Here is a 14,949-nt window from a genome sequence, read left to right as displayed (position 1 = left end):
AATGTTGTCTGAGGGATAACGTCGGATGAGGCCTCCATCAAAGCTATATATGGTGCGTTAGAAATGCACCCCACACAGGTGTTAACGTTTCGTGGTGTTTCATGATTCTTCAAACACTGAATCCTAGAACGTACGGTTGACAACGTCGTCACGTCACGCACCACTTCTAGTTCCATCACTTGTCTGTCACACATGCACACGGCGCCAGTAACACCACCACCTCCACCACCACGTCTTCTTGGCACACATACCCTTGGCCTTGGCGGAAAAGTTCTCACCACACACCTCAACTCTCCTCCTCGCCTCGAAGTTACCCTCTCCGGCCTCCTTCACCCTCAGTCCTCTCCAACAAACTCACAATAGTTACCCTATCGACTTGCCTCTCGTTACCCGCCCGAAGCAACAAATGCCCTCCATGGGCAATTCCCAATCGCAGCCTGGAGATGGCGATAACGACCACGCCAATTTCGTCAACCAGGACCCCGAGTCTATCGAAGAAAATGCCCCGAGTGAGAATGCAGAGGAAGTCGTCGACGTGCAGAAGGTGAAGAGGCGCAAGAAGAAGAAGTCCAAGAAGGATAAGGAACGCGTCGATGATGATGAAAAGGATGTGGATGAGGATGCCAGTAATGAAAACCAAGAACAGCTGCTACAGAAGAAGATAAAAGAGGGGGAAACGTCGAAAAAAAATGGAAAGGAGAATGAAGATGACGATATCGAGGACGTTGTGACAGTGGCAACCACCACCACAACGACAACAACAACAGCAGCCCCAACAACCTCCGGCGAAAAGTCGAAACGGAAAAAGAAAAATCGTCAGACTAGTCAGGAGGAGGAATCTGCCCAGGCACTGCTGGCTCTCAACAAAGGTCTTCAGGAAGTCAACTCGGTCGCCGACGGAGACACTGTGGTGGTAACGGCGCCGGAGGGTGAAAATTCGCCTAACAATGTCGAACAAGTGGATGGCGCCGATGACGGAGACGGCCAGGACGAACCGAAAAAGAAAAAACGTCGCGGCAATCGGAAAACTAGCAAAACAAACAAGACAAAACCTTCCGAAGAAGAAATTGCCGATTTGGACGAAATTGTTGTTGCGGCCCCAGTTGCCCCTCCGCAGATCGAAGAGCCCTCCCCACCATCACCTACCAATCCTCCCACTCTTACAAATCCTACCACCAATCCTAACTCCCAGGCCGAAGATCTCGCACTCCTTCAATACACAGACCTCCAGCACCATAGTCTTCATGAAATCCCAGACTCTGACCGTATCATCTCCCAACATCTCGCGGCTCACATGTCAAAGCACAATCCCATTCCACAGTCCAACATCCCAGATCTAGGGGACGTCCTGATGGGTGAGGAGCTTACCGGCAATGAGTTTGACGCTGATCTTGCAACCTTGGTATCTCCCCTTCGTAACGCCAATAAAGCCAAAGCCCCAGCAAGTTACAAACGCAAACGGCTCCCCGAAGACGATCCTAATAAGCTAGTCGACCCCGCGCTTCGTGCTCTCGACGCTGCCGCAGGGCAAGACGACGATGCAGACGAAATGGGAGGCGACAAGTCGAAGCGAAAACGTCGACTCCCCGCCGATAGTGTCCTTCCTCCCACTCCCGTAGCTGCAAAACGCCCACCACGTGCCCGCAAGCCGACCACCGCCCCTACTCCCGTTGACGGAACCTCCGGTGGCGCAGGTGCTTCTGGAAACGGAGGTACTTTCACGCTCGACGAACGTCATGCTATCGACAAGCACCTTTCAGAGTACATGGGGATTCACAAACTCAGTCATGGTGATCTCTGCTCACGCGTCTGGTCCAATGATCGTAAAAAGGACGACTTCTGGGAAAGCGTCTGCGGCGTTCTCCCCAACCGTAGTAGGGCAAGTATCTACAAGCACGTTCGCCGCTCCTACCATGTCTTCCAGCAGCGAGCAAAATGGACTGCCGAAGATGACGAAGAGCTTGCTCGCCTTGTCGCCGAGAAAGGAAGCAGCTGGAAGGATGTTGGTGATGCCATGGGCCGCATGGGCGAGGACTGCCGTGACAGATGGAGGAACTACGTCAAGTGTGGTAAAGACCGTGGAAGAGACCGATGGGCCGACGATGAAGAATCGGAGCTCCGGAGAGTCCTGAAGATTGTCTTGTCAACTATCAGGGCCAATAAAGGAAATAACATCAGGCCCGAGGAGGTCGACTTGGAGGCTGACGAGGTCGAAGGCGAGGAAGAGATTAACTGGACAAGTGTCAGCGAGCTGATGGGCAATAAGAGGAGTCGTATCCAGTGCAGATATAAATGGAACAAGATGAAGCAGCAGCGTGCCAGAGTCACCGGAGTTCCGACTGGTGAAAGTCGAGGTGCGCTGTGGAAGAAGCGCAAAGTCAAGCTCAACGTTGAGGACATGAAAGTCGGAGACAAAGTCTGGATCTTGGAACAGTAAGCTCTCCCACTCTATCCTTTACCATAACACACCCCCACTGACACCCCCAGAATCCGCGAATCACAGGCTAAAGAGGAAAAATCCATCCCATGGGACAACATCGGCGAACAATCTGCCTTGTGGAGTGCCCGTGACCTCGAGAGAGGATACAAATCCATGCGTGCCCATCTTCCCCATCGTCGCCTCCCGCTGCACGAGATCATCTCTCGCCTCCTGTCTAATCTCAACGAGCTCCCTCTTGAGATCCGGACCGAACGCTATCAACCGCACTCCATGCAGCCCACCCAGACTCCACCACAGCCACAGAACGGCTATGACTATGTTCATCAGGAGCATCATACTACTTACCCTCTACACAACCCTGCTCCGGTCGTCACCATGAACTCCCTTACTGGGGATCTTGACACCAATGAATACACACACCACCAGCACAACGAAATGGATATGGTTGATCCTGCGCTTATTGGTCAGGGTGGTATCAGCAGCGGCGTGCAGCAGGACCTCGAGAAGACCGCCGGTGAGGCTATCCTTATTGCGCAGGCGGCTGCTGCGGCCGCTCAGGCACAGGAGGCGGAGGTGCGCGGCCTCGAGAATATGATTGAGGAAGAAGGCGAGACTGAGCGTGAGCTTAGAAGAAGGTTGGGTGTTTAAGCCAAGCCTCTGAAAACCGTAGAAGCAAGTCACGGAGGGGCGGGTAACTATCTGAAATGGGGGGGAAGAAGTGAAGCACAAAAACAAAATGGCTATTTTCATTCTTTTATCAGTGCACTGAAAGATGGCAAGATCTTTTTACCACTGATGCATAATCTTTCAAGGATCTCGAAAAATCCTTTTCATTTTTAAATATTGTGATTATGTGGATGAGGCAGCTTGATTGATGGCTACTTAGGCATTCTGGTTCCCCCCTCCTCCCCTTCTCCCCCCTCCTCCCCTTCTCCTCCCCCTTCGTGCCTTGACGAATTGCTCCTCTACCTTTTAGTATGCTATTTTATCTTTTTCATTCTGCTTTATTTTTTTTTCTTTTTCATTAACGCTGCTGGTTCCTGTTTTACGAGGTGGATGGTTATAGGCTGGGATGAAGATATGAGTTACTGTACCGAGTAAAATTGTAGGAAGATGCGTTGAATAAAAAGTGCTTGGTTAGATGGGGGGAATGTCAACAGCGAAGGCAAAGACGGAGTAGTTATGCAGAACGAATTTTACGACATTTACTCCATTTCTTGAAGTGGTGCTTTGATGCGGCTATACGCGATATTGAATGGCTTGTGAACTTATATGGAGCTAGGGTGACTTGGTATACATGTAGTTATTTTCTTACGATTCTGAATCCCTTTAACTAGCCTTATCCTTCGTAGAAATGTGTTAGGCAATGTAAATATGGCATAGAGAATCAACTGAAAACCACCATGTTTTCACAGTGGAACAACCCCACCAAGAATAATGAAGATATGTATTAACAATTTAATTAGTGCCCTGACGAAGTGAAGGGTATGGGGGTAAGAGCTTATATCGCTCTCTGATTGGCTACTCCATGTGGACCAACAACCCTAGCCCAAAATAACATATCAATTTTCCAAATATTATAATCAGATCATCAGTAACATGATGTTGCGTAGCTGCCCTCCTTACGAGCAAGGAGGCACTTACTAGAAACCAATTCGGGACCTTCGTTCAGGGCATACGACTACCACCGGGCCCCATAAGATAGGGTCAAAGTCTGGGGGCGTCGTGCCGAGTATATAGCTATACCGAGTATGCAATGTGTATTTTAAAGGTTTTGATTGGCTGTGTTTTGGATGTTTTCTTTTTCTCGAGCTATTGATATTTAGGGTGGCGAGTCAGCTAAAAAGAAAGGTTATGTTGGAGGTTATGTTAGGTTACCGTTTCTTTTTGTTGTTATTGAACTCTGCTATTCCGTGATTGTGATATGTTTTGTGATTTTGAGATGTTTGGGATTATGATATGTTTTGGGATTGTGATATATCAACGGTATACCACTTTAGTAGAGTAGGATAGAGGTAGTACACCTCTCTGGTGACACTCTTCACTATTCTTTATTTCATTATCCTCACTGGCTGAAGACCGGAACCGGCTTATATCATTCTATGATAGGGCTTCTCTCTTTATAATCGTACGTACGTATTTGTGAGGTAAACGTTTCGTTAAACCGGGGTTAAGTTTAATATCAGGATGTTTAGAGTTTTTTTACGAGTAGAGTACTAAAAATACCATCAACGGATGTGCTTAGGTTTAGCAGGCTTTCGAAAGTGTAATCTACCGACTCACCCCGGAGATGGAAACATGGTGTCAATGATGCAATAGCTGGATTTTTTGATCATTGATAAGCTTGGCACCATAATAGTGTGGTCGAGGAGCCGTCTCGAGACGAGCAGGAAGAAAGGCTCGACTCGTAAAAGCTCGAGTGTCTCGAGCTCCACCCACGCTCTTCATTGGCCTCGAAAATCAATCCTTGAACTCATTCTAGATCTCTTTGTTGGATAAATGTCCCCAGGGTTAGGGTTTCTACTCCAATGACCAAGAATATTGAGTACATATGATCAAAATAACACCTAAAAAAAAAAACTCGAGTCGAGGACTCGAGACAACGCTTCTCGTCGAATACGCTAGTATTTTTAATTTGGGCATTTTAAACACAGTATCCAACCTGATGCACCCTCCTCAACGTTCTCGGAAGCACTTTCAAAATCAACAAATAAACTGCCACTATTTGTTGGGATTTTATAATTTAGGAATGGCCCATGCAGTCCACAGAAAATGTCACCATTAGTTTCGGTTAGATTAAGTTATCAATAGCTAGCCGGCTTTGACTCGGAACACGATCGCGATCGACAGATACCATCCTTCGCTGCATTACCGGAATCGTCGAAAGGTGGAATTTATTCTTGATATGAAATCTTTTGACGGGTTAAAATAAAATACTTCTTTGGTGTTTTGTTCATACACAGTCAATATATCTGCGTTACTCGTACTTCTATAGAGGCTTCACCGTTAAACGTTATATTCTGAAGTGGCCTCTTTATAATATATCTTTTCAGATTCATCGCTGTACTTGTGTAGTTTCTCTCTCTGGTTTATTTTCAAGCCTTTAAGGCAATGCTATCTTTATGTCTCCTAGATATCCGATTAAACATCATGTGTCTTTGTTCTCCGTTTATTTATAATCCTGCAGTTGAATCAAACAGTCAGTATCAGCTCTAGCTAGCACCGAACTTCACACCCTCCAACCCCTTTCCCTCATATTATCTTTCTCGGAGAAAACATGAACATGCCTCTCATATACATACATCCTCTCAGCTACGATAAAATCATTAATCGAGCGGATCCCTATTACAATAATCAGGGAATTCGTTCAAATAGTTCAATACCCAATGGGGATACAGAACCCTAACCCTCAACTCCACACCCGCCGACCCAACCATAAGCTCCTTTAGAATCTGGAGATCAATAAACCACCCCTATACAAAAGCTTTATTGGCAGTGTTAGAATTGCCAAGGATAAGGCTGGTGATAGTATAATCAGTTCTATTCCATTCTCTCGGACGTTGTGGTTGATTTACTCCGAAACTAGGAATACGAGCTCGACGACAGATAGCCTGTGGGTCAAAGGACAGGACACAGAGACTACCGTGTCCCATGTAGTAGCTATTTAGTGTGTCTCCGCTTATATCTTCTATGTCTTGCCTTCTTTCTTTCTTTTTCTCATCATCACAATACAACCATTCGAGCTTTACTATTTATGAACCGAGCTTGAGTTGAGCTCAATTTCACTGCGATTTCCGTAGGATCAACATCTATACTGAATTCCTGTTTCGCTATAAAACGTCTCCTTTAAGTCGCCAACCACCTCACTGGCTACATGTATCTACAACGGCACCAGCAAGGTGCCCGCCAAGACCGCTCAGTGTTGGTGCCGTGGTGGCTAAGTGGTGGAGTGTCAATGTCAGTTATGCATGTTTGTTTATCCACCGCTCCGCTGGGTAATAGCTGTTACTGCTATTAGCAGCCGTATTGTAATATCACAAGCATTATTACAACTAGTTAATTCCCAGCTACACCTAACCCACACCCAATTACCTACCAACCGATCATTTCCTGTCAATGATCATGCAGGCACCAAAGTTACCCTGCCTTTCGATCCCAGAACCTCTCGCTGCGTCATGTCAGCAATCACCAGCACTCATCTCCAGCTTCAACCTCAACTCCTCCAAACACCCGCAATGTCGATTCCCATCGCCCCCTTTCCCCCGCCCTCAGAGCACCCCTCGATCCCCGACAGCGCCTACGAGCTATGGACACTCTGCCTCACACACCACCTGCAGACGCCCAACCCCACCTTCACCAGCACCTCTCTCACAGACCCCGCCCTCAGCACCTTCCTCAGCACCTACCTCGCACACTCTCCTCCCCCCAGCACACCCGCCCAGCAATCCCTCAAACGTAAAGTCACCACTCTACTGCACCGCCTCTTCACCCTCCCCTCCCAGATCGCCCTCCCCCCACCCTACACGACACCCACCTTCCTGCGCTCCCTCTCAACCTCTTTCCCGCGCTCCCGCCTCCTGCGCACAACATTCGACACCCCGCCCGTCTGGCGCCGCTACGAGACAGCCGTCGAGACCATGCTGCGCAGCGTCATCGCCGGAAAGGGTGCTGGCAGCGAAGGCCTCGAGGCCCTGTTCCGCTTTAGTCGACGAGCAGCAGAGACCTTCCTGGCAGGCGACGACTGGGTGGACGTGTGTGTCGACAGCGGGCGTGTGCGTGAGTTCCGGACCGCCGTGCTGGAGGGTGCAGGCTCTGACACGGGGCGCAAGGGCAACTGGAGCCTAGTGACGGATCGGGTGTATGTGCTTGTCAGCGCGGCGGAGAACCCGCGTGTTGGCGGGAGCGCGGGGAAGGAGAAGGCGTTTCTCAAGAGCCTTGTGGAGGAGACGAGTTTTGTGAGCGCGCTGCGGAAGGTTTCGCGCGAGACGCCGGAGGAGGGGCGCATCGATGCGTTGCTGGTTGCGCTGGAGCGCTTTGGGCGGCCAAGGGTTGTGCGGAGGAAGATTGTTGTCGAGGGGAGGAGGGATAAGGGGAAGGGCAAGATGGTGGGATTGAGTGAGGAGGAGGAGATCGAGATCATGGGCAAGGTCGCCATGATACGGGAGCTGTTTCCGGACTTGGGCAGCGGCTTTCTTCGGCGGTGCTTGGAGGTGTTTAATGGCGATGTGGAGCAGGTCACCAGTGCGCTGCTGGAGGAGTCGTTGCCGCAGTCATTGGTCACAGCGGACCGGTCAGAGGAATAGTAAGTCTCACCCTCATATTATATACTAAGTCCTACCTTAACAAATGTCTATATAGCATTCCACCAGACATGGCCCCCACACCCACACCCACCCCGCAGCCAACCATCAGGCACACCCCCGCGCCCATCACTCGCCGCAACAAATACGACAACGACGCCCTCGACACGCTCTCCCCCGCCACACTCCGCAACGTGCACGTCGGGCGCAAGAACGCCTCCCTCACCGCCGACGCCCTCCTCACCACCGACGCCCCCTCCAAGACCTCCATCCTCTCCGCCCTCGCCGCAATCTCGCTCGACGACGACGAGCGCGACGACACATACGACGCCACCGACGTCGGCGGCGCCGTCGACCCCACCAACGACGAGGACCCCGCCCCGCGCCCCGCAGCTGTAGTTGCAGATAGCAACGAGGAACCTGCCGAGAAGGCGCTGTGGGAGGCCTATCGTCGTGACGGGGCGGTGTTTGGCCGGGATGCGGAGACGCGCAGGAGTGCTGGTAGGAGGGCGCTGAAGGGCGAGACGGGGATGACGGATGAGGCTATCGAGGGGTGGAAGGTCATGCTTGAGCGCGAGCCAAGGAGGCTTAGGATGTTGGAGCGGCGGTATGGGGATGTGGGTGGTAGCGGGCAGACTGTGGTGTTGGAGAGTACGCGGTGGAGTGCGCCGGCGGAGGGGGAGGAGGATAGTGGCCGCGGGGACCGGGGGAGGGGTGGTCGTATTAGGGGTGAGAGGGGCGGAAGAGGTGGACGAGGTGGGAGAGGTAGAGGCGGCGGGAATGTGGCTGGCCCAAGTGGAGACAAGGAGACTATGCAGGGAAGGGCCAAGAAGGAGGCAAGCAAAGGGAGCAGAGCTAACCATAATAGGAGAGACCAGAGGGCGAAGAAGTTGGCGAGGGGTGGCGCATTCCCACCGCCGGCTTAGATAGAGGGTAGTTGGATGTGTAGGTCCTGGGTTTGGCTGGCTTTCTTCTTTCTTCTGGTTCTGGCTTCTGGCTTTGGCGTTTCTTTCTCTCTTTTTTTTTTCGGTAGGATGTTCTTCACGAGCTCTCACTCGGATCTCCAGATTTACCAAGATCTTCATCAAAAAGTATTTAGACTATGGGCTGATATATCTATAAGTAGCAAACTGTGAATGACTTTGTCGTTTAGTAGAGTCGTTTAGTATAAGTGACTTCGTCATTTAGTCTAAATGACAACGTCGTTTGTATGACCACCGTTAATAAATGACCGTCGTTTAGATATATATATAAAAATCAATTTATTTTATTATCCCTAATGCTACTACTCCTGCTATGCTACTACTGCTGCTGCTGCCACCGCCCCCACGACTGCTGTTACCACTGACCCTTCTGCTGCTGCTGCTGCCACTGCCCCCGCTACTGCTGCTACCACTGACCCTTCTGCTGCTGCTTCTGCTGCTGCTTCTGCTGCTGCCCCGCTGCTGTTGCTGCCCCCTATTAGTAATGGCTATATCAATCAGTGGGCTGGATATGACCTACCTCGATACCGGTGATGGTGATGGTGACCCCAAGCACTGAACTACGTTAGCAAAAGGAGAGAACATAGGGGAACAGGTGGGAAACATAGGGGAACAGGAGGGGAAGCAGAGGGGAAGAAGTATACGTAAGGAACAGATGGGAACGGTTAGGGAATGGAGGGAAATAGGTGGGGCACTGATCTAATATGATGAACCTGATGGAAATGGGGGCGAAGGGGATGATGCTGAAGACATTGGTGATAATTATTGTGGAGGTGTTGGTGGTGCTGAGGTGTTGGCGTTGAAGAAGAGGAAGGCCACCGGTGGTGGTGGTGGTGCTTTTATAGCTGGCAGGAGTCATTTAGTCAAATAGTCATTTAGCTGAACAGTGGTCTTTTTTTTATAAAACTATTGTGTTAAATGACGAAGTGATTTATAGTTGTCCTCTAGTAGATATATTTATTATCATTTACGCCGTCAGGTCTAATCTCAAACGTGTCATTTAACCAGATACAGAAGTGATACATAAAAAAAAAACTATAGGAAGACATAATCTAATCCGTGATAGATCACCTCTATGTCCCCCCCCCCCCCCCCCCCCCTTTTCCCTGTCTGGCCGACTATTCTTTTTCCCTTGCAGCAGCTCGATCTCTAGCTAGTTTACAACGATGAGCATCAATCACTACTCGATCTGCAGATCTGTACATGTATTGTAAATCATATGGTGGCGTTGGCACGACTACGATTATCGATGGCCTATCTTTCTTTCCGGCCAGACAGAGAATGAACTCTCTGCGCCTAATACACTCTTCTTGCAACTCCCTCCATTGATCCTCCCCCCAGGGAGTCATCGTTCCAAAATTAAAATCAAGACGTTCAAGGACCCAACCGTCAGGAACTTCTTTACGGTGAGGGCATCCCCAGGAGATTTCTTCCATGAGCTTCTTTAAATCCGTCTCATGAGTCAGCTCAACTGCGACCGGGGCTCCGACCAGGAGGTTCATTGGCCCGCGTATGAAGAGTCTGGCGCTGGGGCTGAGGCCATCCGCAGTGCGGGTACCGTCGGCGTTTAGAGGCATTGGTGGAGGCGGAGGGTGGGGGGGGGGGGGGGGATAAGTATGAGGTGAGAAGAATATTTGGTAGGCTCAATTGCTCGGAGTGGAGTGGGTAGTGGGAGACCTTAGAGGAGGTCTCTTGGTTGGAGTGGATGTGCGAGGAGTTTGATGATGATGAATGTATAGCACGGCACTACATGTAGTACAGGGTGCTCTAGCTAGGTATATATACCTATGGCTACAGGGTTTTGCACTTATCTGATTTCCGCCACTTCTTGTAGCAATAAGGTCGGGGGTGTGTACGAGACCCGGAAAATGTCCCAGGCACCGCTCTTCAATCCTCCTTGCAGTCTACTCCGGAAAGCCACATATTACATCAATTAATTATACCAGTGATCGGTTGAATAGCATCGATCTGTAAGTTTGATCCCATGGGAGCTAGCCAGTTCTTTGAGTTCTGGCGGTAGATATGTAAGTAGGCATATTTGGAAATGTTGAGAATGAGTCGTACGGATAGCTACATACATGTAGATATGGGGCGTCGAATCGATATACGTATAAGGGAAAGGGCACTCTGTCCATGTCCAGTCATTCATGTGCCAATTCAATTCTTCTAGGCCCCCCCACAGAACTTTCGAGTTCCGTGATTTCGCGAGAAGTCCGCTATCTCGGTATTTGTATGTGGCAAGTACTCCGGACCAAGGCGAATTGAATTGGCAGCACTTTAGCCAGTGTTCGCACCGGTTCAGTACGGTATATATATAGCCCTTACAACCATAGGGCCGATTTAAAAGTGAGGCTCCTCAATGTTTGCTTCCCGGCGCCGATAAAAGAATTGGCTGAAGTGGTGTGTACAGGGTTGTCAAGGACTCCCTCTACTCCTTCTCGCACCATATCAAACTTCACGGTCTGTGCACGGCGCAGACCCACGATTCTTCTCGCCCGGAATTAAGATTTAACGGAGAAACAACGGTTTCTGCGTTGCATGGTTCTTTGGGAATAAGAGTCATCATTTATTGTAATTCGAACCAATAAGAAACTAACATGAGTGTGCAGACAGCTGTAGTTTAACGACACCGACACCATAAACATAATGAATCAATCAACACCGACACCATGGCCACCAGCAAAGCCCAGAACCCCTAATAATACGTCTGTAGCCATCCGAAGATCACGTAGGAGATGGTCTTGTCTAGACTGTGCATCGCACAGGATTGGGAGCGTATAGTATGGGTATCATCGAGCAAACAAACTCTACTCTACTCTACAGACCCGCCCACAAACGGCTAATAGCAGAACATGCCCGCTTTTTTTTTAAAAAAAAAAACTCATTAAGTGTATTCGGAGAGCATACAGAAGCCATGGCCGGAAAAGTCACCTATGTGCGTACAAGTTAGTACCGCAAAAGGCTCTGCACAAAAGACTCAAGTTCCTAGGTTCAGGTTGTTGGCACCAGTAAATTGAGCTGGCTCTGTTTGCGCCTAATATTTCCGGACACTCCTTTGTCGAGATGGCGGTGGATGGAGGGGCGTTCTGGGGAGAAAGACACGAATATCAATATTTTCGGCCACACAAACCCACCGAGTGACACACCATGACTCCACATTCCGTCCCTCTAGCCCCCGTCCATCCCCACTCATCTCACCATTCTCAAACAAAAACAGAAGCAACAAATGAAAACAAAACCGAACGACAGAGAGAACACAGAAGCGAAATCCTTGAGTGTTCGATTTGATGAATCAGCCGGGAATCGAACCCGGGTCGGGCGCAAATCATGTAAACATGGCAAGCGCCCGTGATACCACTACACCACTGAATCTTGTTTTCTTGGCTGCTATGGTCTATTATGAAGCTAGCGCAAGCGTGCTAAGATGGGTGCTTTTTTTTGTTAGCGTGTTGTGCGGACAAGGCCGATTTACTACAAGTAGCACGAGTAGGACTGGGATACGACAGTAGAGTAGAGTGATTTATATACTCCGACAAGGACTCCATCCGCGCACCTATTCCACGCTGGACATCCAACAATTGCTCATTAACCCACCAAGTTTCATTACACATGTCATAACCCCAACCCCACAAAAAACAAAAACAAAAAACACCCCTTCCCCTTCCCCTACGCACTACCTCCTCTCAAACAGCACCACTGGCCCCTCCTTCCTACTCGTAAAATGATCCAACAACCTAAACTCGCCGTCCTGCGCGGCGACGCCCTCCCTCCACAGCACGCCCTTGCCCTCCTCCACCACCTCCTTGACCTCAAACTCCCACATGAGCCGTGCCACGGTGAGCCGCAGCTCGACGTACGCCACGGACTTGCCGATGCAGCCGCGCGGGCCGATGGAGAAGGGTGTGAATGCCGCGCGGGCCGTTTCGATGTCGTCGGCGGAGGTGTAGGGTGACAGCCAGCGCTCGGGGTCGAAGGCGTGGGGCGAGGGGAAGTAGGTGGGGTTGTGGTGGAGGGCGTAGATGGGAGTGCCGGTTACGGTCTGGGTGTGTGTTAGTGTGTGTGCCTATTTTATAGGGAGAGGGGGGGCGGGGGGGTGCTTACGCCGCAGGGGAGGAAAACGCCATCGACAGTGATACCTTCCGGCGCTGTAACCTCGCGGGGGAGCAGGCCGGGAACGGGGGGCGCAAGACGCATGGCTTCATCGATACAGGCCTTGAGGTAATGACAGTCTGTGAGCTGCTTCCCGCCCACAATCTCGTCCGCGCTGCTGAACATGCCGCGGATCTCCTTCTGCAGCGTGGCGAGCTTCGTCGGGTTGCGGAGCAGGTAGAAGAGTGTTGCCGCGAGCGCGGTTGCGGTGGTGTCGGAGCCGCTGTATATCAATGATCAGTTAGACATGAAGTTGCGTTGTGACAGGGGTGGTTGGGGGACTAATTACGCAATCATGAGCACGTTGGCCTCGCCCCAGAGCTCGGCGGTTTCGAAGCCTTTGCCGGTCTCGGGGTCTTTGGCATCGAGGAGGTAGTGGAAGAAGTCCCTCTTGTAGTCGGCGCCGAGCTTCATGCGTTCGTTGGCGCAGCCGCGGGAGTGCTGGATGAAGCGCCATCTGTCGCGCTGGATCGTGGGGAAGAGGATCCGTGAGATCTTGAGCGTGGCGAGGGGGAGATAGTTTCCGTTCTGGCCCAATTAGCACATGAATCGGCAGCCAGGGTTTTATTGGGGGGATACTCACGATGTAGTGGCTATGCGCCGCCTGCGCAATCAAGTGCGTCACAAACCTCGTCGTCTCATCCCTCAACATGCCAAAACTCTTCCCAAAACACAGCTCTCCCATAACATCAAACGTCAGCCAGCTAAACATCTCGCCCATATCGACTCCCTTCTTCAGCTGCACACTGCGCTGCTCAATCTCGTCCACAAACACCTGGATGTTCCCGAGCACAAGGTCCTCCATGCTCTTCAGCGCATTCTCCGAGAAGGCCGCCGAGAGCACGCGGCGCTTGCGGCCGTGCTCGGCCTTGTTGATGCAGTTGTGCGTGTTGTAGACGCCCTTGACGGCGGGGAAGGCCGAGTAGAAAGACCCCTTTTGCAGCGAGCGCGAGGCGGGGCTGTGCCCGTAGATGGTCTTGAGGGCCGTGGAGGAGTTGATGGAGATGAGGTTTGGGGCGAAGCGGACGACGGGGCCGTATTTCAGGTGGGCGTTGTGCAGGGCGAGATGGCGGTCGCCGAGGTAGGCGTGGTAGACATTGTACCTGGATTGAGGATTTCAGCATTGATTCCTAGTATTTTGCGGGGGGGGAAGAAGGGGAGGACAAACCAGTCTGTGATCCGTGCCAGGAACGGGCCGGGGTGCTTTGCGAGCGGGTGCAGGTAGAGACGGTAGAACACGAGCGAGGCAAGATATGCTACGAGTGAGGACAGCAGAATGGAGAGGCTCGACAGAACCGACATCTTTGAGAGGGAGAGCAGCACAGGGATCTCCAGCGAGTGGAGAGAGTCTTTGATGATGGTCATATTATCACGCCAGTTATGGGTGTAGTAGATTGGTTAAGGAGGAGGAGGAGATGTGTGTTGACAGAATTTGGACAGCATGAAGGTTTTCGTAACACGGTAATCAACAAGAATGTCACCTGGGGGGAAGGGGGAAGGGGGAAGGGGGAAGTGCACAATAAGTACTACTCAGTCTCTGGGTCTGCACTCCGTATATTACATCCCCCTTCCCGCTGTCTGGTCCCATCCCATGATGAAGATGTCATGCCCCTTCCCCTTCCTTCCCAGCCCTTCCCCTCCTTCCCTTGCCATTGTTGCATCAATTTCACAACTCGCTTTGAGACGGATAGAAGAGGGCATACAATATCACCACAGAGCTTAATGACGTTCCACTATCGCACGCCTGCATTGGGAAGGCGAACGCGGCCAAGCGATTAGATTGCGATAACCACGTGCGTGCAGCCGACGGCAGCCGCGCTACTGATAAGCTTTTCTACTATTTGCGGTAACGCGGCTGCATGTGGCCAGCGACAACGCACGATTCAGTAGAGTCGAGCATGGAGGTAGGCATTACTATTACAGGTGGAGTAGATACGACCGACAGACGGATATGGCTTCTACCGCATCGCACAGGTCATCTCGATGATCGCCCACCGCTGCTTCAACGGATACCTGCAGTTGGTGAGTCCCTTATCACCCAGCGTATGCATGTAGAGCAGTACTCTGGAGCAGTCTG

At 51.0% G+C, this 14,949-nt stretch overlaps 4 protein-coding genes across 4 annotated transcripts; 2 read left to right on the top strand and 2 right to left on the bottom strand.

Annotated features, from left to right (window-relative positions):
- Positions 1-406: 406 nt before the first annotated feature.
- H6S33_012727 (uncharacterized protein) lies at positions 407-3,088 on the top strand (the record flags this gene model as incomplete). Its single annotated transcript, XM_044844237.1, has 2 exons — positions 407-2,433; positions 2,488-3,088. 2 exons carry the CDS (start codon positions 407-409, stop codon positions 3,086-3,088), a joined length of 2,628 nt encoding a protein of 875 aa, XP_044694436.1.
- Positions 3,089-6,675: 3,587 nt separating this feature from the next.
- H6S33_012726 (uncharacterized protein) lies at positions 6,676-8,666 on the top strand (the record flags this gene model as incomplete). Its single annotated transcript, XM_044844226.1, has 2 exons — positions 6,676-7,742; positions 7,799-8,666. The coding sequence occupies 2 exons, from the start codon at positions 6,676-6,678 to the stop codon at positions 8,664-8,666; spliced, it is 1,935 nt and encodes a 644-aa protein (XP_044694435.1).
- Positions 8,667-9,129: 463 nt separating this feature from the next.
- H6S33_012725 (uncharacterized protein) lies at positions 9,130-9,582 on the bottom strand (the record flags this gene model as incomplete). The annotated part of the gene is made up of 3 exons (XM_044844215.1): positions 9,130-9,191; positions 9,244-9,278; positions 9,368-9,582. 3 exons carry the CDS (start codon positions 9,580-9,582, stop codon positions 9,130-9,132), a joined length of 312 nt encoding a protein of 103 aa, XP_044694434.1.
- A 2,814-nt stretch (positions 9,583-12,396) lies between these two features.
- H6S33_012724 (uncharacterized protein) lies at positions 12,397-14,237 on the bottom strand (the record flags this gene model as incomplete). Its single annotated transcript, XM_044844204.1, has 5 exons — positions 12,397-12,762; positions 12,825-13,095; positions 13,162-13,400; positions 13,456-13,975; positions 14,041-14,237. The coding sequence occupies 5 exons, from the start codon at positions 14,235-14,237 to the stop codon at positions 12,397-12,399; spliced, it is 1,593 nt and encodes a 530-aa protein (XP_044694433.1).
- Positions 14,238-14,949: the final 712 nt, after the last annotated feature.

Source organism: Morchella sextelata (assembly GCF_020137385.1).
Source record: "Morchella sextelata strain SCLS chromosome Unknown scls_9, whole genome shotgun sequence".
In the NCBI taxonomy this organism is placed as follows: domain Eukaryota; kingdom Fungi; phylum Ascomycota; class Pezizomycetes; order Pezizales; family Morchellaceae; genus Morchella; species Morchella sextelata.
Note: the sequence above shows the minus strand (reverse complement) of the source record. Positions and strands in the feature narration are given on the sequence as shown.